The sequence below is a fragment of the Colobus angolensis genome, unplaced genomic scaffold, assembly GCF_000951035.1.
Source record: "Colobus angolensis palliatus isolate OR3802 unplaced genomic scaffold, Cang.pa_1.0 Scaffold158, whole genome shotgun sequence".
NCBI lineage: Eukaryota > Metazoa > Chordata > Mammalia > Primates > Cercopithecidae > Colobus > Colobus angolensis.
The window spans coordinates 8,711,105-8,738,457 of NW_012114688.1; the positions used below are offsets into that span (position 1 = coordinate 8,711,105).

The following is a 27,353-nucleotide window of genomic DNA, read 5'->3' on the forward strand; positions in this document are numbered from 1 at the left end:
TCCATTGGTGAGAGCTCAGTTGTGCGCCTCATTTAACTGAAAAGCAGGCTAGGAAATATAGACTAGTTGTGCCCTGAAAAAAGAGAAAATGAATTTGGTGAAAAGCCAGCCATTCTCTACCATAGAGACCTTCTGCAGATGAAATTTATAGGACATAACATTTAATAATATGTGACATGGTAAGAGAAAAGAGTCAAAGATATCTTCTAAATTTTCAATATGGGAAGCCATGTAGACAGCTATGAATCTGAGTGTTGGGGAATATAGAAAGAGAAGCTAGATGTGGGAGGGGAGGAGAACAGTAAGATAATAAAAACAAGCTCCATTTTAATGTATGATATAAAAATATTTTAGGCCTTCAAAGTAGAGACGTGTAGCATGCATTCTGAGCACATAGGCGATATATAAATCTAAAGGCATAATCTAGAGATACAGATTTTGAATTCTTCAAAACATAAACAGTAAGTGGCAGTAAATGTCACAAGATTGACTAGGACAGGGCATAAATAGGAAAGAAGAGCTAAAAACAGAAACAACAGAAACAACAACAAAAAACATTGTGTATAGCATACCTGCCTTAGTCAAAAGTAATAGAAAGAGATGAGTAAAATATTATTTTCCTTAAAGAAGCTCACAGGTTGGTATAAAATAGTCAAGGAAATTATTGATTACTTATCATGTGATAAAAGCTATAAAACTTTTACCAGATAAAATGAGAGCATAAAGATTACAAACATATCACACAAACAAGCTTACTGTCTTTGATGATGCCTCTCAAAGCTCACATAAATAGGTGACAAATCCTCCTATAGCTATACAGAGAAGACTTCTGCCTCCACTACTACACACTTACCTCTGTTAAATGTTTACTTTGTGTAAAGTAAATCTCCAAAATATATGTATTATTTCCAAACACAGAACAGAAAACTGGGGTAACACATTAGCTAACTTGCTGTAAACCTAGGTCTGTCATGCTTTCTACAACCCCACAGTATGTCCCTTTGTTCTTTCTGGAGAATAAATAGAAATGCCAATATGACTTGCTTATTAGTTATCCTCTAATTATCAGAAACGTGAGAGCTTGTGCCATGGATTTAAAAAGACAGCTATTATTTTATAGAAAATTAGAAAACTTCTATCATCATTTGTTAGCAGCCCAGCATAGAAGCACAACTATGTAACCACTGTTGTAAAATATGTGATTTTTGGAAATTTACCATAGACATAAAATTAGGGAATTTTTAAAGCAACAGTGTTTTAAAAACTTACATATATAATCAATGAGTATTAAAGAGAAATTTTGAATAGTATTAGCTACATCGTATTTAGTGAACAATGTCATAATTATGGTGAGACACCTATCTTTCTAGATCTATGAAATCACTATTGAAAACGGTTGCAAATTTTACAAAGGATTTTTAGGTCTTTTTTAACAGTTTATTTTTCAAATTTTCTACAATTGGTATGTATTAAACAGACTTATGGTTAATATATACCATTTCTGTATATTTTATGATTCAAATGTATAATTATATGGGTTCTCTCTTGCTTCTCTCCCCTCTCTTTTCCCTGTCTTCATATACATACCAAGCAGGGCAAAGCCATCATAAGTAAATATACAAAAATCTTACAGTCTTCAAGGAAGGTGATAAGAATGTTTACTTTTCACAGTTCATATTTTCTGAATTTTTACAACAGCATAAATTACTGACAAAATAGTGAAACGGTATTTTAGAAAAGAAATTCAGAAATTGTTTTAACAAAATAAGCAGGAAATATAATTAAATATATAAAAGCAGGTAATAAAAGTAATCAATGTACACAGTGTCTTAATAAAAGTCAGCAGTTGGAGTAGAAATTACTATTCTAAGGTTTCCAGAGAAACCTAAATTAGCTTATGAATCGCTATATTTATAGAGAATATGAAATGGAATATCAGCAATGTCATTGCAAGATTGTCTGCAATAAATAAAATCAGTTTTAATTGTTCCTTGGGCATCCGATCTAAGAAATTTTTCAGAAGTGCTAAGTCAAGTTTATTTAAGTTAAATTATGACCAATAAGAGAAAAATTTTAACTAATCTTTATATGTTTTAGAATATTTATATATAAATCCATCTTGTGACGTAGAATATTTCTTGCTTTAGAGTATTATTTCAAATTCCTTCAACTAAAAATAATGACTATAATTTAAGATGATCACAGGCCATGATCTGGCATTGATTCATTTTATCAGTCTACTGGGAACTTTAAAGTCTAAATTTGTTTTCACAATTGCTACTTTTGTTTTAGCATCTTGAAGTCTTTCACAGGCTTTTTCAAAGGCAATCATATCCATAACAAATTTTTCTTCACAATGTCTTTTATATATTTCTTGAGACCTAAGAGGAGAAAGAAAGGTAACAGAATGAGATACTTTTAAATACTGAAACCATGGCAATCTATTAGACTGTTAATGATGATAACTAGATGTCTTCGAAATAGGCATATACAAGTGAGAAAGACAGAACTCCATTTATATATCTTGGTTATATCATTAAACAATATTCATATTAGTCTAGTATTTATCAGATATCTATGGGCTATAATTAAAAATTCTCACAAACTACGGCTTAGATTTCCAAAGAGGCATCTAAACCACCCTATGTCATCACTTAAAATACATCTATTTAAGCCTCACTAAACCCAAGCTACTTCTTCAACTCCGTTATATGGACTGAATGCATTCCACCAAATTCATATGTCAAAGTCCTAACTCCCAGTATCTTTGACTGTGACTATTTGGGAATAAGGCCTTTAAGAAGTAGTTAAGGCTAAATGACATTATATGGGTAAGTCCTAATCCAATATAATTAGCGTACTTATAAGAAGAGGAAGCAACAGCAGAGATGTGAGTATACAGAAGAAAGGCCATGGGGGGCACAGGGAAAAGGTGGCCATCTACAAGTCAAGGAGAGAGGGCTGAACAGAAACCACACCTGCTGACACATTATTCTTGGACTTCCAGTTTCCAGAACTGGGAGAAAATAAATTTCTGCTTAAGCCATGCAACCTGTGATATTTTGTTATGGCAGTCCCAGTAGACTAACACACTGCCAAACCTGGGAAATGTCACAGGTCTTAGGAGATTTCATTAATTCATCCTTATTTATTCAACAATTATGTATTGTGATGCATGGCACTAAACTTAGATGCTGGAAACATAAATATAACATGATGTAATTACGTGAAGCTTATAGAAAGTTAAGAGAAATAAATGTATGTAAATATATAAAAGATATTATGGTTCATCATGAGTGAGGAAACACTTGAGTAAAAACTTGGTAAATATAAACTAGAGAGCAAGGAGGGGAAGACAAGAAAAGTTTAGAGTTAAAATAACCTTTGAACTAAATCTTGGAAGATGTGTGTTTTCCAGTCAGAAAGTGGAAGATAATTTTGTTCAAGAGATTTTTATAGCATGAACACAGTCAAAACAAAGGTAGAGAGGGTAGCACAGCTTGGAATGCTCCAAGAACTGACATCAATCTAATTGTCTGGGTCATACAGTCTGGGAAGCAAATTTAGGCCAGATCATAAAATACTTTATTTATGTGTAGGTATACTCAGAAATCTGAACTTGAGAAGAGAAAGAAAGCATTAAGTCTAAAACGCCTGCAACCTATTGATAGTGTGATTTTAGACAACTTATTCATGTTCTTTCTGTCTCATTTTCTTCATTGTTAAGGAGATAATCTAACTCATAGGGTTAGTAAAGGACTAAGTGAGTTGATACATTAAAAATTCTTAGGTGAATGCCTAACATTAAATAATTCATTTCACTGGATGGATAATAATGACATTCAACAGAAAGACATGTAGGTAGAGCAACAAGATGGGAAGAAAGATTAGAGTTCTGACTGGAAATGGTTAGTGTTAAGAGCCTAGTTATTCATGTGGTGATGCCCAGGGTGTTGAATACAGAGAAGTGATAGCTTATAGTTAAGAGTACAGGTAGTAAAGCCATTCTGCTTGGCTCTGAAATGTATTGTTGGTGTGATTTTAGATAGGCTATTTAAGTTCTCTCTGTATCATTTTTTTTTTCATCTTTATAAAGAGGACATTTCAACTCATAGGGTTTAGGAGGAAGTAAATAAACCAACAGTTTTAAAATCCTTAAAGGAGTGCCTGGCATTTAATAATCATTTTAGTAGTAGCTAAAAGTTAGCTACTAGTACTATAAGCCTAGAGATCAGGAGAGTAGTCATGTCTGGACATGTAGCAGAGTAGAAATCATAGCAAAGGGATCTTGCACATGTAATTAAGGGTACTAATTAAGTCAAGAAATGTACTAAAATAGCCATCCTACAGATAAATTATAAGCTGTGAAGAAAATATAAGTAAAAGAACTATTTAAAAGACTTTAAAAAAGAGAAATATGAAATAATCAATTATATTATTATATTCATGTATACCAGTGTCAAACCATTGGAAAATAAAATCAAGAAAGTGATTCCACTTACATTGTGACCACTTACACTTACATTTCTCACATATGTGAGAAAAACATAAAATATTTAGACATAAATGTAATAAAAGATAGGCAAGGCCAATACTTAGAAATGATAAAATTTTGCTGAAAGAAATTTAAAAAGACCTAAAATAATGGAGAGTTATATCATCTCAAAGATTAGAAGATAATATTATTATGATGTCAATTTTTCCCAGATAGATCTACAGATTAATAAAATTATAATTAATAATGCCAAGAGCCTCTATGATAGAAATTAGAAATTAACATTTACATTTGTTTTAAATATATATTAATTTAATTCCAATTTATTCTAAATGTGTTAAATTTAAATGTTTTGAATTTATTTAAATTTAAATTTATATGAAAATGCAAAGGTCCTAGGACAACCAATGTAATCTTGGGAAAACAGAACAAAGTTGGAATCTCTATTTTCCATCCCGCTGAACAATTTACCCATAAATGTATTGGCTTACGACAACCACCTTATAATAGCTCATCGTTTCATTAGGTCAGAAGTCCAGGGATATTGTGGCTAGTTGGGTTTTCTGCTGAGGTCTCACAAGGCTGAAATCAAGGTGTCAGCCAGAGCAGTGGTTCTCCTTCAGGTCTTGGGGTCCTCATCTAGGATCAGTGGTTGTCAGAATTCATTTTATTATCACTCTTTCCCTGTGCTTCCCTCTATTTTTAAGTCAGCAATATCATGTAAAACGCTTCTCATACTTTGAATCTGATGTTCTGTCTTGTCTCTGTATTTGAAAAGCTCATGTGATACACTGGGCCCATCTGGATAATCCAGAATAATCTCCTTATGTTAAGGTTAATTAAGCAATATCCTTAATTACATATGTAAAGTCCCTTTACCAACACATTCACAGGTATGCTATCTCATCATATTCATAGGCCTGGGAACCAAGCAGGGAATGAAATGATATCTATCTTCTTGGTAGCCATAATTCTGACTAACACAGCAGACTTACATTACTTGATTTTAAAGATTATAAGAATTATAAGAGGAAAGATTATTAACTTTTAACAGGAAAATGAAACCTAATCATGAGACAACAGAAAAGGAAACTGCAGTAAGTATAAAATATATAGAATTTTATAAATATGGATATAGGACGTTGAATGAATTAAAGCTTGAAGTCCTAAAATGTCTTTGGGAAATAGATAAAATACATTGTTGAGAAGGAGACGCCATAAGTGGCGTTTGACTAGAAAGCTGTACTGTTGGTGAAGATTTTAAATGGCTCTTGTAGGTAATAGGAGAAAGAGTAAGCAATTGTGGGAGCAGCTCAAGTTGGAGACCATAAAATTAATATTGGTGTAAATCTATGGGGCATTGATTTCTTCTAGACGTTTATATCTGAATACAGAAAATGAAGATAGATAGTTGAACTGTTCCAAGGTAAGGGTCGTAAGGAACATTTTAGCACAATTGAGGCAATGAAATGAAATAACTTTAGAGATACTGGAGAGAATGAACAAAACAATAATTGAATTAAAGAACCCCGGAGCCTATACTAGAAATGAAAATATGAAAATAAAAGTGTATAAAGGAGGTTATTTGAAGGACGGGTGTCACCATATATTTGAAGGATATGTGTGGTGGAAGTTAAGGAAGAAAGGGGTTGAAAAGATAGATTTTAGTTATAAGTAAATACATAGGAGTTGAAGATTTAAGAGGTGGGGCAGTTCCAAGTGATAAGAGGGTCTTTATATGTGTCTATGGAAATCAGTTTATTAACGTCAGGTAGGATAAAGATTGTCAGTGTCCAAAAATGCCGATATTAGGTAATTGGGAGGGTTTTCTTATGAATTTGGAAGTTAACAATGATTATGGCAGAAACTGGATGGAGAGGAAAAGCTTCATAAATCAAAAATGATGTAAAGACTGCAGTAAATTATGACGGTAGTATGGGAGATCAATTGATGACCAAATAAGGACAAGTTGAAGATGATGTAATTGTATAACCACTTTATTTTCTAGCTCTTCCATGCTGAGTGATACCCTACTTCAAAATGGACACCCTGATGTCCTGGCTTGAACAGTATCATCACTTTCTCAGAGTATGGACATGAATATCTTAGAAAATCCATGACTAGCTTTTATCTGATACATAGATTCTTCCATTTCAAAGTCTATCTTTAATTAATGCTTAAATACTCCTGTGGGCATTTTATTAACTTTCTAAATCAGAGCTTTATGGTTCCCCTTTTTTTCTTTTACTCTTTCTCATTCCACAAAGCAGGATTAGGGAGCTACATTCTCAATAATGACTTCACTAGTTATTGAAATTTATCAGAATGCTTTTAGGTCAAGAGAATAAAGAATCATCAGCCAAAACAGTATCAGAACTGAAAAATTTCAGAAGTCTCCAGTTAGATTTCACTTTTTGATCATAGCTTCTTTCTGTATATTGATACCTAATCTTTATTTGAAAATATTTAGAGTTAAACTCAAAGATGCCTGTTGGGACATACTACTCACAAACATTGCCGTATTCATATGTGCTCTACAGGTTAATACTTTTGTAGTAGCTTAGGAGAGAAGATAATTCAGTTAACATACATTAGGATGCTTGTTTGAGTCTGTATTCTTTAAAAATTAATTATGGCCAGACATTCAATTCACTGTGAAAAAACTAAGCTGATTAAACTAGATTGATTTGCACTAGATTTGTATTTCAATACATCACACTAGCCTTCATTTCTTTTCCAAATACTTTTTTATTATACTAATAAATACTTATTTTAGTTATAAAAAACATTTCCAAAGCACACACAGGCACACACACACACACACACACACCACACACAAAGTGTACACTAAAGAAAATGATTTTAAATTTGGAGGGGGAAATACATAGTATTTTTCATACGTAATAAAGTATTACATAAAACACATCAGTAAATAGCTTAAATTGCTTATAAGTAGGAAAAGGCAAATGCTTTTTCTTAATTTGAAACTCCTTTCCAGCACAGGCTTTTAAAAATGATGCTATTTAAAAATTTAAATAAAATAAGCAGTTCTGAAGATCTCTAAGTGTTTCTATACAAGCCTTAAAGACGTATATACATAATTTGGCCATTTGAAATACCAGTAGGATAAAACTGTGGCTGATCAACTTCAATCTAATATCAGAAAAAAAAAAAAATGTGTGAAAAACTTTGAAAAGGTAAAATAAAATTACTAGGAGTCCTGGCTAGTATACTCTTCAGAACTATCTGTGCCTTTCAATCTCCTTGAACAATTTTACAACTCTAAGAAAAACTATGAGTAATCCAAATGATTCTTGTTTATAGAGATATAAATAATTGTGTTCAGCTAAGTTACGTTTGATTATTGCCCAGTGAATATTGACTAGTTTTGCACCTATCTGTGAATTTAGTTTAGCATTTTTGATTGCCAATATCGATATAGACATAGGAGTAGATATAAACATAGACATAGATATAAAATAGATACATATATAGAGAAATGCTCTTTGAATTCTCATAACTGATTTATTCTTTAATGAGTTAAATGATATCTTTGGCATGTGCTCATTTTATATTTATAAGGGGCATGGTTTTATGTTCTTAAAAATGTTCCTTGGCAATTAATAAAATTTAAATTTACTAACTGTAGGTTAAAATATTTTGTCAACAAAGCTCCTACTTTACCAAATTTGGTTTAAAATTTTAAAACTTTTACCATAAAACAATTTCTCATTTTTGCAATTGTTTGAGAAAACTTTGTCTAAAGTGTGTCCTAAGAATTATTTTCTGAGATAGTTCTTGAAAGGGAAGTTTTATGGTAAAATACATGTATAAAATGCAATATATCTTTCTGATAAGAATCCTAATGGTTTTTACTGCACAACTATCTACTGGGACTTAGAGGCTTTTTAAAATCAAGTTGATGTTTCTCAAGCAATCGCACCTTCAACTATTCTTCATAAACCTTCTGCTATGGGTACAGGAATATTCACAATCTCCTTGATCTCCCCTAGCTTTACCTATTTTGAACTTTCCAACTTTGCTTATCCTCTTCTCCTTGCCTCACCTCTCTACTATAATGGTCTCCCTTCATCTCTCTGCTTTTCCAATTTGAATCAACAATTGTACTTCTCCCACTTCTATTTTTTATAACAATTGAAATGTATGCTTATGTTTGCCACTGGATGGTCAGTTCTTAGAGGATCAAGAATATCTTATTCATCTTTGTATGGCAGGGCAAGGGATAATTTAAGTGAAGTAACACTCTGGTTTAGTTAAGCCTTCTCTTTGAAGGTTTTGATTTTGGAGTAGCAAAAAATGCTGCCCCCAAATATGGCACATTGGCACACTATGTATTTTAAGCTGAAGGAAACTGAGAAACTTGCAGAAGCAGAAAGATTGCTCTGAACTCCTGCCTCCTCTTTTTTAAACACTGTGACAAGTGCCATGCTTTAAACCAGGAGGGAAAGAATATTACATAGAAAGGCCAAGAAGAATGTAAACAAACAGGCCGTGCTTGATACACCTCATCCCCAGTTCATTACCATTAGGTCATACCCTTTTTTTTTGTTCCAATCATACTTCTACAAAATTGTCTATTCTTCATCAAACCTAGGCATAAAAATACTTTTCCCTGGGTCTTCATTTTAGAAAGCTTCTAGGTCACATAGCATTTTGATGAAATAAATTTGTTATGCCTTTTTCTTGCTAATCTGTCTTTGTTATAGAAGTGTCGGCCATAAACCTATTTATGTACCTGAAATTTTAATTCTCTATTCGTAGTTTTTGTATTATTGCTGATATTATTATGTAATTCTGTTAATCTCATTGCTTTCTGCTGTATTTCCCACCTCAATTTTCAGTTTCTCGGGCCAAATGATCTTTATGTGCCTACATCACCTGTTAAGAGAACTCTTCAAGAGCTAGAAATGAATTACTACTTGAATTATTTGAATTGAAGGTAAGTACTACTTAGTAGAAGCACCAATGATCACAGAGGGACAGAAAAAAATGTGCAGGACAAATTTACTGCCATGAATTAAACACTTGTGCTAAGAAGTTTACGTAGTCTAATGATTAGTGAAGCTACTTTTGTAACTTGGTTAATTACATTTTTACTCTACGTTTAATATTATTCTGATTATTTATCTTCATTGTAAAAGCATTTAGAAAAAATATGCATTGCTTCTTATTCTAAATGACTTATATATTAAGCACAAATACATAAAAAACACTGTCTTCTCAGTGGTTGTTATATGACTTAAATGAGTTTATATACAGCCATTACTAATCGGGGTTCTCACCTATTTACCTCAATAAATATGTGTTGAATAAGTGTATTAACTAGGTACTATACTGAGCACTGAAATAGAAAGATGGAGCGAATAATACAAAGACTTGATTATTTTCTTGAAGGGATGGGGCCAAAATGGCTGACTAGAAGCAGCAGTGATTGGAGGCTGTCATCGAAAAGAACCATAACCGCCTGTGAATCCTGAACAGGCAACTGAGGGTAAGCAGGTTCTTCATCAAAACTGACTAGGGCCAGGTGAGGTGGCTCATACCTGCAATCGCAGCAATTTGGGAGGCTGAAAGGGGCGGATCACCTGAGGTCAGGAGTTTGAGACCAGCCTGGCAAACATAGTGAAACCCTGTCTCTACTAAAAATACAAAGAAGATCTGGGTGTGATGGTGGATACCTGTAATCCCACCTACTCAGGAGGCTGAGGCAGGAGAATCATTTGGGAGCGGGAGGTTGCAGTGAGCCAAGATCATGCTGTTGCACTCCAGCTTGCACAACAAGAGTGAAACTCTGTCTCAAAAAAAAAACTCACAAAAAAAGAACTGACTAGGCAGCTGGTGTGACCCATGGAAAGGAAGGAAGAGCAGTGTGGTGTGGTGGCCCACCTAAGAGCCACACGGGGCAGGGGAGCCCCCACGCCCCAGTCAAGAGAGGTGGTGAGTGTGCTACCCAGCCTACTAAACTGTGCTTTTTCCATGGAACTGTGGAACCCAGGCATTGGAGGATCCCACTTGTGAACGCATGCCAATCTGCAGCAGAACCAGTGCAGATTCTCAACAGTCACTCAACTAGAATCTGCTTAAGTCTCCCATGGAAGGGGCAACCAGCACCACAGCTTCTGCTGCCTACTGTCTAAGCTGCCTGAGGTCCTTAGGGGAGAGGCACTAGCCAACACTGGGACTGATAGCTGCCTAACACATTAAGCTCCCAGGGCGGGTGTAGGGCAGCAGCCATCTCTATAGCTCCAGGATATGCTTTTCCCCTGATGGAGCCAGGGAGGCTGGATGGCTTGGTCCCAAGAGGTATTCCCCACAGTCCAACACACTGGCTGTGGCAGACTGCAGCCAGAATGCCTCTTCAGGCCTGACCCATCCCTTCTCACTGGGTGGGGCCTCCCTGGAGGAACTCCAGCAACTCCAGCCAGGGGCTCAGGGACAGAAGTCTGATCTCCCTGGGCCCAAGCCCCTAGGGAGAGGGGTTGCCACAGTCTCTGCAGACCAGCAGACTTGGCCTTTCCTCTTGCTCGTTCTGAGGAATCTGGGCAGCCTAGACAAATGGGTTTCCCCCCAGCAAAACACATTTTTCACCAAGGGATGGTCAAAGTGCTTTGTTAAACAGGTCCTGCTCCCTGTGCCACCCAACTGGGTGAGACTCTCAAACAGGGATTGTCAGATACCGTATACAGGAGCATTCCCACTGACATCAGGTAGGTGCCTCTTGAGGTCAGAGATCCCAGAAGAAGCGGGCACCCATTTTTGCTGTTCTCCAACCTCCTCAAGTAACATCTCCAGGCGCAGGAGTGAACCAGATGAATAGGGCTTGAAGTGAACCTCCAGCAAACCTCAGCATCCCTACAGAAGAGGGACCTGACCATTGAAATAAAACAATCAAACAGAAAACAACAACAGCATCAGCAAAAAAGAAGTCCCAACAAAAGCCCCATCCAAGGGTCAGCAGCCTCAAACATCAAAACTAGACATACTCATGAAGATGAGAAAGAATCCGTGAAAAAATGCTGAAAACCCAAAAGGCCAGAGTTCCTCCTCTCCTGCAAATGATCACAATGCCTCTCCAGCAAGGGTGCAAAACTGGGCAGAGGATGAGATGGACAGATTGACAGAAGTAGGCTTCAGAAGGTGGGTAATAATAAACGCCACTAAGCTAAAGAAGCATGTGCTAAGGTTCTTAACAAAGAAGCTAAGAACCTTGATAAAAGGTTAGAGAAGTTAATAACTAGAATAACCAGTTTAGAGAGGAACATAAATGACCTGATGGAGCTAAAAACATAGCACGAGAACTTAGTGAAGCATACACAAGTATCAATAGGTGAATCGACTAAGTAGAAGAAAGGATATCAGAGTTTGAAGACTACCTTGCTGAAATAAGTCATGAAAACAAGATTAGAGAAAACAGAATGAAAAGGAATGAACAAAATCTCTGAGAAATACGGGACTAAGTAAAAACAAAAAACAAAAAGCAAAAAACAAACCTATGACTGATTGGAGTATCTGAAGAAGATGGGGAGAAGGGAACCAAGCTGGAAAACACATGTCAGGATACTATCCAGGAGAACTTCCCCAACCTAGCAAGAAAAGCCAACATTCAAATTCAGGAAATACATAGAACACCACTAAGATACTCCATGAGAAGATCAACCCCAAGACACATAATCGTCAGATTCTCCAAGTTTGAAATGGAGGAAAAACTGTTATGGGCAGCAAGAGAGAAAGGCCAGGTCATCTACAAAGGGAAGCACATCAAATTAACAGCAGACCACTCACCAGAAACCCTACAAGCCAGAAGAGAATGCATGTCAATATTCATCATTCTTAAAGAAAAGAATTTTCAACACAGAATTTCATATTCAGCCAAACTAAGCTTCATAAGTGAAGGTAAAATAAAATCCTTTCCAGACAAGCAAATGCTGAGGGATTTCAGCACCACCAGGCCTGCCTTGCAAGAGCTCCTGAAGGAAGCACTAAATATGGAAAGGAATAACCAGTACCAGCCACTGCAAAAACACACCAAAATATAATGACCAATGACACTGTGAAGAAACTGTACCAACTAGTGTGCAAAATAACCAGATAGCATCATGATGACAGGATCAAATTCACACATAACAATATTAATCTCAAATGTAAATGGGCTAAATGCCCCAATTAAAAGACACAGACTGGCAAATTGGATAAAGAGTCAAGACCCATTGGTGCGCTGTATTCAGGAGACCCATCTCATGTGCAAAGACATACATAGGCTCAAAATAAAGGAATGGAGGTATATTTACCAAGTAAATGGAAAGCCAAAAAAAAGAAAAAAAAAAAAAAAGCAAGGGTTGCAATCCTAGTCTCTGACGAAACAGACTTTAAACCAACAAAAATCAAAAGACAAAGAAGGACATTACATAATGGTAAAGAGATCAATGCAACAAGAAGAGCTAACTCTCCTAAATATGTATGAACCCAATAAAGGAGCCCCCGGATTCATAAAGCAAGTTCTTAGAGACCTACAAGGAGACACAATCTCCCACACAATAATAGTGGGAGACTTTAATACCCTACTGTCAATATTAGACTGATTAATGAGAATTAAAATTAACAAGGATATTCAAGACTTGAACACAGTTCTGGATCAACTGGACCTAATAGACACCTACAGAACACTCTATACCAAATCAACAGAATATACATTCCTCTCAATGCCACATTGCACTTATTCTAAAACTGACCACATAATTGGAAGTAAAACCATCCTCAGCAAACGCAAAAGAACTGAAATCATAACGAACAGTCTCTCACACCACAGTGCAATCAAATCAGAGTGCAAGATTAAGAAACTACTCACTCAAATCCGCAAAATTACATGGAGATTGAACAACATGCTCCTGAATGACTCCTGAGTAAATAATGAAATTAAAGCAGAAATGAGTAAGTTATTTGAAACCAGCGAGAATAAAGAGAAAACATACCAGAATCTCTGTGACAGTGAAAGCAGTATTAAGAGGGAAATTTATAGCACTAAATACTTACATCAGAAAGCTGGAGAAAGATCACAAAATGACAACCTAACATCAGAATTAAAAGAGCTAGAGGCTGGATGTGGTGGCTCATGCCTGTAATCCCAGCACTTTGGGAGGCCAAGGTGGGTGGATCACCTGAGGTCAGGAGTTCAAGACCAGCTGGAATTAGATGGTGAAACCTCATCTCTACTAAAAATACAAAAAATTAGCCAGGCATGGTGGTGCAAGCCTATAATCCCAGCTACTTGGGAGGCTGAGGCAGGAGAATTGCTTGAACCTGGGAGGCAGAGGTTGCAGTGAGTCAAGATCATGCCATTGCACTCCAGCCTGGGCTATGAGAGTGAAAATCCATTTCATAAAAAAGGGGGGGGGGGGGGGCAGAGAAGCAAGAGCAAACAAATCCAAAAGCTACCAGAAGACAAGAAATAACTCAAATCAGCACAGAACTGAAGGAGACAAAGACACAAAAAACCCTCCAAAAAATCTAGGAATCCATGAGCTGTTTTTTTTGAAAAAATTAACAAAATAGATAGATCATTAGCTAGACTAATAAAGAAGTAAAGAGAGAAGAATCAAATAGACACAACAAAAAATGATAAAGGGAATATCACCACTGATCCCACAGAAATACAAACTACAATAAGAGAATACTATAAACAACTTTACAAAATAAATGAGAAAATCTAGAGGAAATGGAAAAATTCCTGGACACATACACCTCACAAGACAACCAGGAAGAAGCTGAAATCCTGAATAGACCAATAACAAGTTCTGAAATTGAGGCAGTAATTAATAGCCTACCAATCAAAAAAAAGCACAGGACCAGACAGATTCACAATACAATTCTACCAGAGGTACAAAAAGGAGCTAGTATTATTCATTCTGAAAGTATTCCAAACAACAGAAAAAGAGGGAATCCTCCCTAACTCATTTTACGAGGCAAGCATCATCCTGATACCAAAACCTGACAGAGATGCAACAAAAAAAGAAAATTTCAGGCCAATATCCCTGATGAACATCAATGTGAAAATCCTCAATAAAATATTGGCAAACTGAATACAGCAGCACATCAAAATGCTTGTCCACAATGATCAAGTTGGCTTCATCTTTGGGATGCAAAGCTGGTTCAACATATGCAAATCAATAAATGTAATCCATCACATAAACAGAACCAATGACAAAAACCACATGATTATCCCAACAGATACAGAGAAGGCCTGCAATAAAATTCAACATCCATTCATGTTAAAAACTCAATAAAATTAGGTATTGATGGAACATATCTCAAAATAATAAGAGCTATTTATGACAAACCCATGACCAATATCAAACTGAATGGGCAAAAGCTGGAAGCATTCCTTTGAAAATGGGCACAAGACAAGGATGCCCTCTCTCACCACTCCTATTCAACATGGTATTGGAAATTCTGGCCAGGGCAGTCAGGCAAGAGGAAGAAATAAAACGTATTTAGATGGGAAGAGAGGAAGTCAAATTGCGTCTGTTTGCAGATGACATGATTCTATCTTTAGAAAACCCTGTTGTCTCAGCCCACAAACTCCTTAAGCTGATAAGCAACTTCAGCAAAGTCTCAGGACACAAAAATCAATGTGCAAAAATCACAAGCACTCCTATACACCAACAACAGACAAGCAGAGAGCCAAATCATGAATGAACTCCCATTCACAATTGTTACAAAGACAATAAAATATCTAGGAATACAGCTAACAAAGGATGTAAAGGACCTCTTCAAGGAGAACTACAAACTACTGCTCAAGGAAATAAAAGAGGACACAAACAAATGGAAAAACATTCCATCCTCATGGATAGAAAGACTCAAGATCATGAAAATAGCCATACTGCCCAAAGTAATTTATAGATTCAATACTTTTCCATCAAACTACCATTGACATTCTTCACAGAATTAGAAAAAACTACTTTAAATTTCATATGGAACCAAAACAGAGCCTATACAGCCAAGACAAACCTAAGCAAAAAGAACAAAGCTGGAGGCACAATGCTACCTGACTTCAAACTATACTACAAGGCTACAGTAATTAAAACAGCAGGGTACTAGTAACAAAACAGATATGTAGACCAATGGAACAGAATAGAGATCTCAAAAATAACACCACACATCTACAACCATCTGATCTTCAACAAACCTGACAAAAATAACCAATGGGGAAAGGATTCCCTATTTAATAAATGGTGCTGGGAAAACTGGCTAGCCATATGCAGAAAACTGAAACTGGACCCCTTTCTTATGTCTTATACAAAAATTAACTCAAGATGGATTAAAGACTGAAATATAAAACTCAAAAACATAAACACCATAGAAGAAAACCTAGGGCAATACCATTCAGGACATGGGCATGGGCAAAGACTTCGTAACTAAAACACCAGAAGCAATGACAACAAAAGCCAACATTGACAAATGGGATCTAATTAAGCTAAGGAGCTTCTGTACAGCAAAATAAACTATCATCAGGGAGAATAGTCAACCTAGAGAAGGGGAGAAAATTTTTGCAATCTACCCATCTGACAAAGGGCTAATATCCAGAATCTACAAGGAATGTAAACAAATTTACAAGAAACAAAACAAAAACAACCCCATCAAAAAGTGGGCAAAGGATATGAACAGACACTTCCAAAAGAACACATTTATGTGGCCAACAAACATATGAAAAAAGCTCAACATCACTGATCATTAGAGAAATGCAAATCAAATCCACAATGAGATAGCATCTCACACCAGTCAGAATGGCGATTATTAAAAAAGTCAAGGAACAATAGATGCTAGTGAGGCTGTGGAGAAATAGGAATGCTTTTACACTGTTGATGGGAATGTAAATTAATTCAACCATTAGACAGGGTGGCGATTAAATTAATTCAACCATTAGACAGGGTGGCAATTCCTAAAGTATCGAGACCCAGATATACCATTTGACCCAGCAGTCCCATTACTAGGTATATACCCAAAGGAATAGAGATCATTCTACTATAAAAACACATGCACATGTATGTTTATTGCAGCACTATTTACAATAGCAAAGCCATGGAACCAACCCAAATGCCCATCAGTGATAGACTGGATTAAGAAAATGTGGTATATATATGCTATGGAATACTATGCAGTCATAAAAAGGAATGAGATCATGTCCTTTGCAGGGACATGGATGAAGTTGGAAGTCATCAACTAACACAGGAAAAGAAGACCAAATACTGCATGTTCTCACTCATAAGTGGGAGTTGAACAACAAGAAAACATGTACATAGGGAGGGAAACAGCACACACTGGGGCTGTTGGGGGATTGGGGGTGAGGGAGGAGAGGATATTAAGACAAATAGCTAATGCATGCTGGGATTAAAACCTAGATGACGGGTTGACAGGTGCAGCAAACCACCATGGCACATGTGTACCTATGTAACAAACTTACACATTCTACACTTATATCCAGGAATTTAAAGTAAAATAAATAAAAAAATAAAGAATTAAAAAAAAAAAAAAGACTTCACAACCCAACCATGCAACCATGATAAAAGCTCTCTGGTTATAACTGGTAACATTGAGATTCCAATAAAGTATATAAAATCACCACAAAATTAAAGAGACTAATTCAGACTGGAGGAGCAATTGGTAAGAGATTAAAAGTGAAAATGCCATTGAGTTGGTGGCTAAAAGATGGGTAATAAAAGGATAAATTTTACCAGTGGATGTGCAGTTCATGCATTCTATGATGAGGGCAAGTAGGTACGAAACAAGGTCACACACAGTCAAGAATCAGCCACTTGTGAGGCACTTACCTGGAGAAAAGAGTGTCTTTTTCTTCACATGTAGGCACTACCTTCTCAGCAATTAGAATACAGCAAAGCATTCTGATTTGCACAATAACATAGAGGCTTTTGTTGCATAATAATATCTAGACAATGTTAACATTGTGAGCTTGTAGTGCTCTTGAGGAGTACATATTTGAGTAAAAAGGGAATAACATCAGTAAAGTCATAGGAATAAGAGAGTATAAAGTTGTGTAGGGAGTATAGAATAGTCTGTTTAGAGCAGAGTGCTGCTAGAGGGAGGAGGGAGGAAGTTATAGCAGACAATTTGGCATGAGATAAGTCTAGACTAGAAAGAACAGAGTGCATTGTCTGAAATGCCATTTAAGCAAATTCAGTTTTATTCTGTGAACAACTGCAAGCTATTAATATATTTAAATCGGAAGTGATATGATCAGAACTTTATTTTAAAGACAGTTGAGGTTTGTAGGCCAGAGAAAAGACTTGGGTTGAAGAAAAGATGAAGAATAGGAATGAAGATCTCAGGTGGAAGAATAATGTGAATTCGTAGAGAGATTATGACAGCCTAAGTTAGAATAGGAGGAGTCGTATTGAAAAGGAAGGATCCTTTTGAGACTCCTTTTAGAAGTAAAGTGAGTAGAAAAACATTAGATATTGGCAATGAAGACTGTTGCAAAAGACCGAGGTTGATAGCACTGGTCAAGAGGCTGATGACGATGCCATTTGTGATAATAAGAACAACTCGTAACTAAGAGGTAGATAGGTTTTGCTGCACAAGTGGAGAGATGGGGAAAGACAGAGTTATTTTATTGCCTGATCTTTAGTAATATATTAGTACATTATTTGTTCTTTGTTTCAGTTTTTCAAAGTAGAATGTACTATGTTATAAACAAAATACTAATTATTAGATCTTAAAATTTAGTATGCAATATTCACATGTAATTGATTTAAATGCTTCTATTACACCTAAATTGTACCTACCTAACTTTTTTCATTTCTTTAAGTAAATTCTTTCCATATTTTTCTGCTTTTAGTTTTTGCTTAACAATCAGGCTTTTCTCTTTTAGGACAGCCTCATTCTTCTTCAGTCTGTCAATTTTAAGTAGTCCTCTGGTCAAAAGAGTGCGCTCATTATTTAAATTTTGAACTAATAAACGCTCTGCAGCCTTTTGGGATTTTTCTTTTAGAAACAGAGCTCTTCTCTCTCTAGCTTTTTCAAGGTAGTTGAATCTGTTTTGCCAAACTTGTCGTAAACCGTTCTGAATTATCTCTTTATTTTCTTCAATTAGTTTTTGTGTAGCATATTTTTTCTGATTCAAATGTTCATTAACAGTTACTCTAACTCTTTCTCGAGCAACTTGTGCCATGGCTACAACTCTTACTTTTTCTTTATGGCATTCCTGCTTCTTTTGTTCTGTGTAATATTTGTCAATATCACTAAATGTTCGGAGTTTCATACCAGCTCTTTGTGTTGCAAAAAACTCTTTCATACTCCTCTCCAATCGTATGTCTTTTTTAATGATTTGCTTTGGATGAGTAGCAAAGATTGGCTGAGGATATGCAGGGAAAAAATCTTGTTTATTCTCTTTCAATACTGCAATATTCTTCAATGAAACGGAAGTACATATGGGTAGTTTGAAAACTGATATCCTAAAACTGGTATCCAATTTTTCATCCACAATTTCATCTTTAGACTCCTGACCTACATCAAACAAAAGACAAATATTATACATTATACAAGAGCTAAGCACATTTTATTTTCTGTTCAAATATATCAGTAAAGTTGATAAGAACCTGTTATTTACTTTACTAAGAGGATTTTTTCCCAAGTATGTTTTCAACTTGTGATTTAATAGTAACTTGGGAGAAGAAAATTACTATTAAAACATTTTCACATAGAAATGCACGGAATCTAATTCTTATATTTTCTGTATTATCTTCCACAATTGCTTAACTTGCACTGACTCAATAGCAGCACCTTATCATATACTTAGTACTACTTAATGACACATATTATTTTTTCATATAGTTTGCTAAAAGAAACAAAGTTTAAGCAAAGAACAATTCATGAACGGGGTAGCACCCAGAACCAGTGAAATTTTAGAAAACTCTGCTTAATAAATGAGCAGGGAGTATTTATAGATAGAAAATGGAAGAAATATAGAAATAGTTTTATTGGTTATGGTTCAATTTTGCCTTATTTGAACATAATCATATCAATTGGTGGCCTGTGATTGGCTGAAGCTTGGCTGCTGTGATTGGCTATGACTTAAGTTACCTTTTACAAAAATATACCCCTAAGTTAGGCTTTCAGTTTGTTTGCATACTAAGTTAGGTTGCAATTCATTATGTAAGGAATCAAGGAACAGAGGCAGCCTTAGGCCACATTTAACAAGTTATTATTATGTCATATTTGCAAAGGCATTGTAATCCATTTTACCTTATTTTTATTAACTCTGGTGGAAAATAATAGCAGCCATCAATTGTTTTTCGCTTTATTTGGACAGATAAAAATACTAAAACTCTTAACTTCCTTTGCTTTCCTTTGTGTAACCATGGGCTAAGTCCTTTTTAATAGAGTGTGAACACAATTGCTATGTGTCATTTCTTGTCCAAGGGATTGTTTTAAGAAACAATGTGCACCTTCTTTCCACTATGTAGAGATGAGCATGAAACCCCAAAGATGGTGGAACTATAAGATAGACACCACCTGCATGCCTGAATCACTTGTTGAAAAAACTACTCACGGACCGGAATCATCCAAGTTGGTCACTCATGGAGCCAGAAATCAAAAGTAATTATGTTTTAGTCAATATATATTTCTGGGTATATTTGTTACTATACGCAACCTAATTAATACAATAAATTGAATCACATTGTTGTTTGCATATTTACATTTTGACAAGCCTATTAATGAACTCAGAATCAGGTGACAAATACAAGTATAAAAGTTATGCTTGTTAATTTAGGAGAAAAATATGTTTCCTGATTTCTTCCACTTATTAAAACTACATTCCTGCTAGCTCTAGTCTATAAGGGTTTGATCTTCCCTAGAAAATTACCTTGTCTTTATGTGTAAAAATGTCAAATATGATGCTGGTAGTTTTACGGAAGTTAAGGAACCATGAAGAAGGGCAGGGCTTGTGGTCTAGACAGACAGTAGAAAATAACTGAATAGGCAAAATTTTCATGAAAGGCTACAGGAGTATCAACATTGGAAAAGTAAGCAAATTCTACAGCAAAGTAGGAAACCAAGTCTATCAAGTAGGAAAGGCAGTCCATCAGAATACAAGGCCAAAGTGTCCAGAAATAAACACTAAATGCGTGTGTCCCAAGCAAGACACGGGGGACCCAAAGAGTCAAAAGCCAAAGTCTCTCATTAGTTGGTTGAACATTGTCCCATTAACACTTTAAAAAGTCTCCTAATTTCTTTCTCTGTTTTCAGAATCTCTGTTTCAAGAAATCACTCACTGCCATAATATTTATCTTTCTTAAATAGGGTTCTAACAACATTGTACCTTACACAGAACAAAGGAAGACAAAATCTTTACAGTTTTCCACCCATAGGCCGAAGAATAGTTTCCACTTTTAGCCTAGGATTATATAATAGCAGAAAAGAGCGACTTCTTTTTTCCCAGAACATGCATCATATCTTATCATCATTGAGCCTTTGTGTCTACTATTTTATGTTTTGTTCAGTATGCTGTTTTTCTTATCTATATCTGTTCATATTCTATGCATTCTTCCATGGCTTTCCACATGTCATATTTTCCTTATTGCTTAAAAAAACTGATATATTTTAAACTATCATATATGTTTTTCCTGAAAGAATTACTCATATTACACTTACATTAAAGCTCTATGTAGTAGTTTTTAGCTACAGGATTGAACTTGATAGAAGCTTCTTAGGAGTAAGGATCTACTCCTTTGGTCTTCGGTGCCACATTCCTAGCCCCTAGCCTACTATTTTGTACAGTATGGTTTGTGAGGCAGTGTAGTTTAGATGTGTGTCCCCTCCAAATCTCATGTTGAAATGCAATCCCCAAAGTTGAATATTGGGCCTGGTGAGAGGTGTTTGGGTCATGGGGAAGATCCCTCATGAATGGCTAGGTGACCCCTCATGATAACAAGAGAGTTCCTGTTAATGGTAGTTCACATGAGAGCTAGTTGTTTAAAAAAGCTGGCCACCTCTGTCTTCATGTGATATGCCAGCTCCCACTTCACCTTCTACCATAATATTAAGGGAAATTTATAGCACTAAATGCCCATAGGAGAAAGCAAAAAGATCTAAAATTGACACCCTAATATCACAATTAAAAGAACTAGAGAAGAAACGGCAAACAAATTCAAAAGCTAGCAGAAGACAAGAAATAACTAAGATCAGAGCAGAACAGAAGCAGACAGAGACACAAAACTCTTCAAAAAAAAATCAATGAATCCAGGAGCTGTTTTTTTTTTTTTTGAAACCATCAACAAAATAGATAGACCACTAGCCAGACTAATAAAGAAGAAAAAAGAGGAGAGTCAAATAGACGCAGTAAAAAATGATAAAGGGGTTATCACCACCAATCCCACAGAAATACAAACTATCATCAAAGAATACTATAAACACCTCTATGTAACTAAACTAGAAAATCTAGAAGAAATGGATAAATTCCTGGACACATACACTCTCCCAAGACGAAACCAGGAAGAATTTGAATCCCTGAATAGACCAATAACTAGTTCTGAAATTGAGGCAGTAATTAATAGCCCACCAACCAAAAAAAGTCCAAGACCAGATGGATTCACAGCCAAATTCTACCAGAGGTACAAAGAGGAGCTGGTACCATCCCTTCTGAAACTATTTCAAACAATAGAAAATAGGGAATCCTCCTAACTCATTTTATGAGGCAAGCATCATCCTGATACCAAAACCAGACAGAGATACAACAAAAAAAGAAAATTTCGGCCAACATCCCTGATGAACATTTATCTGAAAATTCTCAATAAAATACTGGCAAACTGAATCCAGCAGCACATCAGAAAGCTTATCCACCACTATCAAGTCAGCTTCATCTTTGGGATGCAAGTCTGGTTCAACATATGCAAATCAATAAACATAATCTATCACACAAACAGAACCAAGGACAAAAACCACATGATTATCTCAACAGATGCAGAAAAGGTCTTTGACAAAATTCAGCAGGCTTCATGCTAAAAATGCTCAATAAACTAGGCATTGATTGAACATATCTCAAAATAAGAGCTTTTTATGACAAACCCACAGCCAATATCATACTGAATGGGCAAAAACTGAAAGCATTGCCTTTGAAAACTGGCACAAGACAAGGTTGCCCTCTCTCATCACTCCTATTCAACATAGTATTGGAAGTTCTGGTCAGGGCAATCAGGCAAGAGAAAGAAATAAAGCATATTCAAGTAGGAAAAGAGGAAGTCAAATTGTCTTTGTTTGCAGATGACATGATTATATATTTAGAAAAACCCATCTTCTCAGCCCAAAATGTTAAACTGATAAGCAACTTCAGCAAAGTCTTAGGATACAAAATCCATGTACAAAAATCACAAGCATTCTTATACGCTGGTAACAAACAAACAGCCAATTCATGAGTGAACTCCCATTCACAATCACGACAAAGAGAATAAAATACCTAGGAATACAGCTAACAAGGGATGTGAAGGACCTCTTCAAGGAGAACTATAAGCCACTGCTCAAGGAAATAAGAGAGGACACAAACAAATGGAAAAAAATTCCATCCTCATGGACAGGAAGAACCAATATCATCAAAATGGCCATATTGCCCAAAGTAATTTATAGATTTAATGCTATCCCTATCAAGCTACCATTGACTCTCTTTACAGAATTGGAAAAATCTACTTTAAAGTTCATATGGAACCAAAAAAGAGCTTGCATAGCCAAGACAATCCTATGCAAAAAGAACAAAACTGGAGTCATCATGCTACCTGACTTCAAACTATATTACAAGGCTACAGTAACACAAACAGCATGATACTGGTACCAAAACAGATATGTAGACCAATGGAACAGAACAGAGGTCTCAGAAATCATGCCACATATCTACAGCCATCTGATAGAAACAAGAAATGGGGAAGGGATTCCCTATTTAATAAACAGTGCTGGGAAAGCTGGCTAGCCATATGCTAGCTGAAACTGGATCCCTTCGTTACATTTTATACAAAAATTAACTCAAGATGGATTACAGACTTAAATATAAGACCTAAATCCATAAAAAATCTAGAAGAAATCCTAGGCAATACCATTCAGGATATTGGAATGGGCAAAGGTTTCATGACTAAAACACCAAAAGCAATGCCAACAAAAGCCAAAACAGACAAATGGGATCTGATTAAACTAAAGAGCTTCTGCACAGCAAAAGAAACTATCATCAGAGCGAACAGGCAACCTATAGAATGGGAGAAAAATTTTTGCAATCTATCCATCTGACATAGGGCTAATATCCAGAATCTACAAAGAACTTAAACAGATTTACAAGAAAAAACCAAACAACCCAAATAAAAAGTGGGCAAATGATATGAACAGACACTTCTCAAAAGAAGGCATTTATGTGGCCAACAAACATATAAAAAAAAGCTCATCATCCCTGGTCATTATAGAAATACAAAACAAAACCACAATGAGATACCATCTCACACCAGTTAGAATGGTGATCATTAAAAAGTCAGGAAACAACAGATGCTGGAGAGGATGTGGAGAAATAGGAATGCTTTTACACTGTTGGTGGTAGTGTAAATTAGTTCAACCATTGTGGAAGACAGTGTGGTGATTCCTCAAGGATATCGAACCAGAAATACCATTTGACCCAGCCCTCCCATTACTGGATATATGCCCAAAGGATTATAAATCATTCCACTATAAAGACACATGCACATGTATATTTATTGTGGCACTGTTCACTATAGCAAAGACTTGGAACCAACCCAAATGCCCATCACTGATAAACTGGATAAAGAAAATGGGGCACATATACACCATGGAATACTATGCAGCTGTAAAAAAGGATGAGTTCATGTTCTTTGCAGGGACATGGATGACACTGGAAACCATCATTCCCAGCAAACTAACACCAAAATAGATAACCAAGCACCACACGTTCTCACTCACAAGTGGGAGTTAAACAATGAGAACACATGGGCACCGGGAGAGGAACATCACATTCTGGGACCTGTTGGGTTGTGACGGGCTAGGAGAGGGACAGCGTTAGGAGAAATACCTAACGTAGATAGATGATGGGTTGATGGGTGCAGCATACCACCATGGCACGTGCATACCTATGGAACAAACCTGCACATTCTGCACATGTACCCCAGAACTTAAAAGTATATATGTATATATAAAAGAGGCCTGATAGAGGTCTTTCACCCTCTACCATCATGTAAGCACATAGTCAGAAGGCACCATGTATAAACCAGAAAGTGGGTTTTCAACAGACACCAAATTTGTTGGTGTCTTGTTCTTGGATTTCCTAGCTTCCACAATGATTTTTAAAAATAAATCTGTTGTTTATAAGCTACCCAGTTTATAGTATTTTGTTATAATAGCCCAAATGGACAAAGACAAAGCCCCGGCCCCCAGTGTGGCTTTATTTGGTAGTGGGGCCCCTCAGAAAGTGATTAAGGTTAAATTCGGCCATAAAGGTGAAATCCTGATTGAATCAGGTTAGTGTCCTTACAAGAAGAAATATAAGATAGCTCACTTTCCCTCTCTCACTATGCATACATACCAAAGAAAGGCCATATGGACACAGCAAGATGGTGGTTTTCTATAAAGCAGAGAGTCCTCACTAGAAACTTACCATGCTGGCATCCTGATCTCAGACTCAGACTCTAGAATTGTAAGAAAACAAATTTCTGTTCTTTAAGTCACCCAGTCTGGAAATTTGTTATGACAGCTTGAATAGACTAACACAAAGGGAGTTCCCTCTCCTGAATTTTTACGTAAAGTTGCCCAACTGGTGTGCTGTGGCAAACTAGTGTGCTATTAATGGATAATAGGAGTGCTCAGAGATATTGATCATCCTGGGATGCTTATTTATTTCTATTTTATTTCAATTTTAATTCATCCTAGTGTGTTAATAATTCTAATTTGGAGAAGGGAGGATAATGTTCCTAGAATGTCCAAAATGTGATCATTTGTCTAGTCTTGAGTCTCATATCTCAATTTCATTGGTTTATTAATATAACAGATACCAATTTCCCCCATAACCTCCCAGCAGCTACTTAAAATTGCATATGATCTCAATGAAGGATTAAGTATCTTCTGGCTTCCTAGAATCATTTTGATTCATTCACCTATTAATTCATCCATCTATCTTTCCATCCATTCTTTCATATTTTAGTAGCTTGCAAATTCTATGGAAATTCAGGGATCACAAATATAAAAGTTATTATTCAAACTTTCCTTAGTTCTTAATTTTTTTCTGTAAATTTTGTTTGCCTTTGTGTTTGAGAGTTTTTTCCATGAATATTAGCAGTCTGTCTTTAATTGTAAATGTTTTCTTTGCTAAATATAGAAGTCTAATAATAATATAATGTGCGAACAGTGTATACATAAAATTGAATGTTTGTTGTTGTGTATAAGACACTTTTTTAAACAAAATACATGAGGTATTTACTAAGAAATGCACTATCCCAGGGCTCATGAAACTTCTAATGGAGAAGACAGATAACAAATTTATAAATAAGAAAATATCAAATAGAAATAAATGCTCTGATAAAAATTAATTGGCAGTGAGAAGGTCTAGTAATTAGATTGGGTGGATAGGAATGGCTTTTTAGAGGATATCTGATTTAATCCTAGATGGGAAAATATAAGTAAGAACAAGCAGGGAGAAAATCTGGGGGAATGAGCATTCCAGAAGAAAAGGGAAGCTAATGTAAAGGCAGTAGACAGGAGCACATTTAGCCTGTTAGGGATACAGAGAGAAAGCCACCTGAAATCCGCTGAGTAAGAGAAGGGTGGTTCTCTGGTCCTGGACTTTTTTTGGTGGGCAGGCTATTAATTGTTGCCTCAATTTCAGAGCCTGCTATTGGTCTATTCAGGGATTCAACTTCTTCCTGGTTTAGTCTTGGGAGAGTGTAAGTGTCTTCTTCTAAATTTTCTAGTTGATTTGCGTAAAGGTGTTTATAGTATTCTCTGATGGTAGTTTGTATTTCTGTGGGGTCAGTGGTGATATCCCCTTTATCATTTTTTATTGCATCAATTTGATTCCTCTCTCTTAGATGGTTACATAGGTAAGGCAGGGGCCAGATTCTATGGGGCATGGTAGGTCACACAGTAGAAGTTTGGATTTCATTCTGAGATTTGAAGCCATTGAAGTAGGGGACTGATATGGTATGTGTTTTACCATGAAGGCAATGGATTTGAATGTGGACCATAGAAGTTTAAGTAGGGGACTGGTTAAGAGGCTACTCTAGTGGCCCAGGTAAGGTTTTATGATAGGTAGGGCCTAGATGAAGGCAAAAAATTCACAGAGAAGTAGAAAGATTTAGCATATGTTTTACAAGTATAGTCAGAAGGGGTTGCTGATAACTTAGATGGCAGAAGTGAGACAAAAAAATCAAAGATGAATGGTAGCATTTTGGCTTGAGAAACCAGGTGAATGGTGATGCCATTTGTTGACATGGGAAAAACTGGAGAAAAAGCAGATTTGGTGAACTAGAAGAAATATTTTTATATGTGTTACTGTTTCGCAATTCATACTTTTCATATTTAAACATATAACTTTCTCCTAATTCAATGTCATATTCAAATTGTTTATCATAAAAAATCATTTAAAACTTTCACTAATACAATGTCATTTTAAAGTATTTTATTCTTAAAATAAGAAAATCATTTTGAACAAATACCATTTCCATTTACATGATTCTTAGTAATACTCAGGTTAAAAGTGAAGAAAATGACACCTTTGCTTTTTTTTATTTTATTTATTTATTTATTTATTTATTTTTTGAGCTGGAGTCTCGCTCTGTCACCCAGGCTA

General features: G+C 35.8%; 1 protein-coding gene across 1 annotated transcript in view; it reads right to left on the bottom strand.

Moving 5' to 3' along the window:
* Positions 1-1,422: 1,422 nt before the first annotated feature.
* The window catches only part of LRRIQ3 (leucine-rich repeats and IQ motif containing 3), a 173,111-nt gene continuing 147,180 nt past the window's right edge, over positions 1,423-27,353 (bottom strand). The window contains exons 7-8 of the mRNA XM_011936917.1: positions 18,313-19,033; positions 1,423-2,381 (exon numbers count right to left, since the gene is read on the bottom strand). Coding sequence (XP_011792307.1) covers positions 2,225-2,381; positions 18,313-19,033 — 878 coding nt within the window. The 3' untranslated portion in view covers positions 1,423-2,224. The remainder of the gene's footprint in view (positions 2,382-18,312; positions 19,034-27,353) is intronic.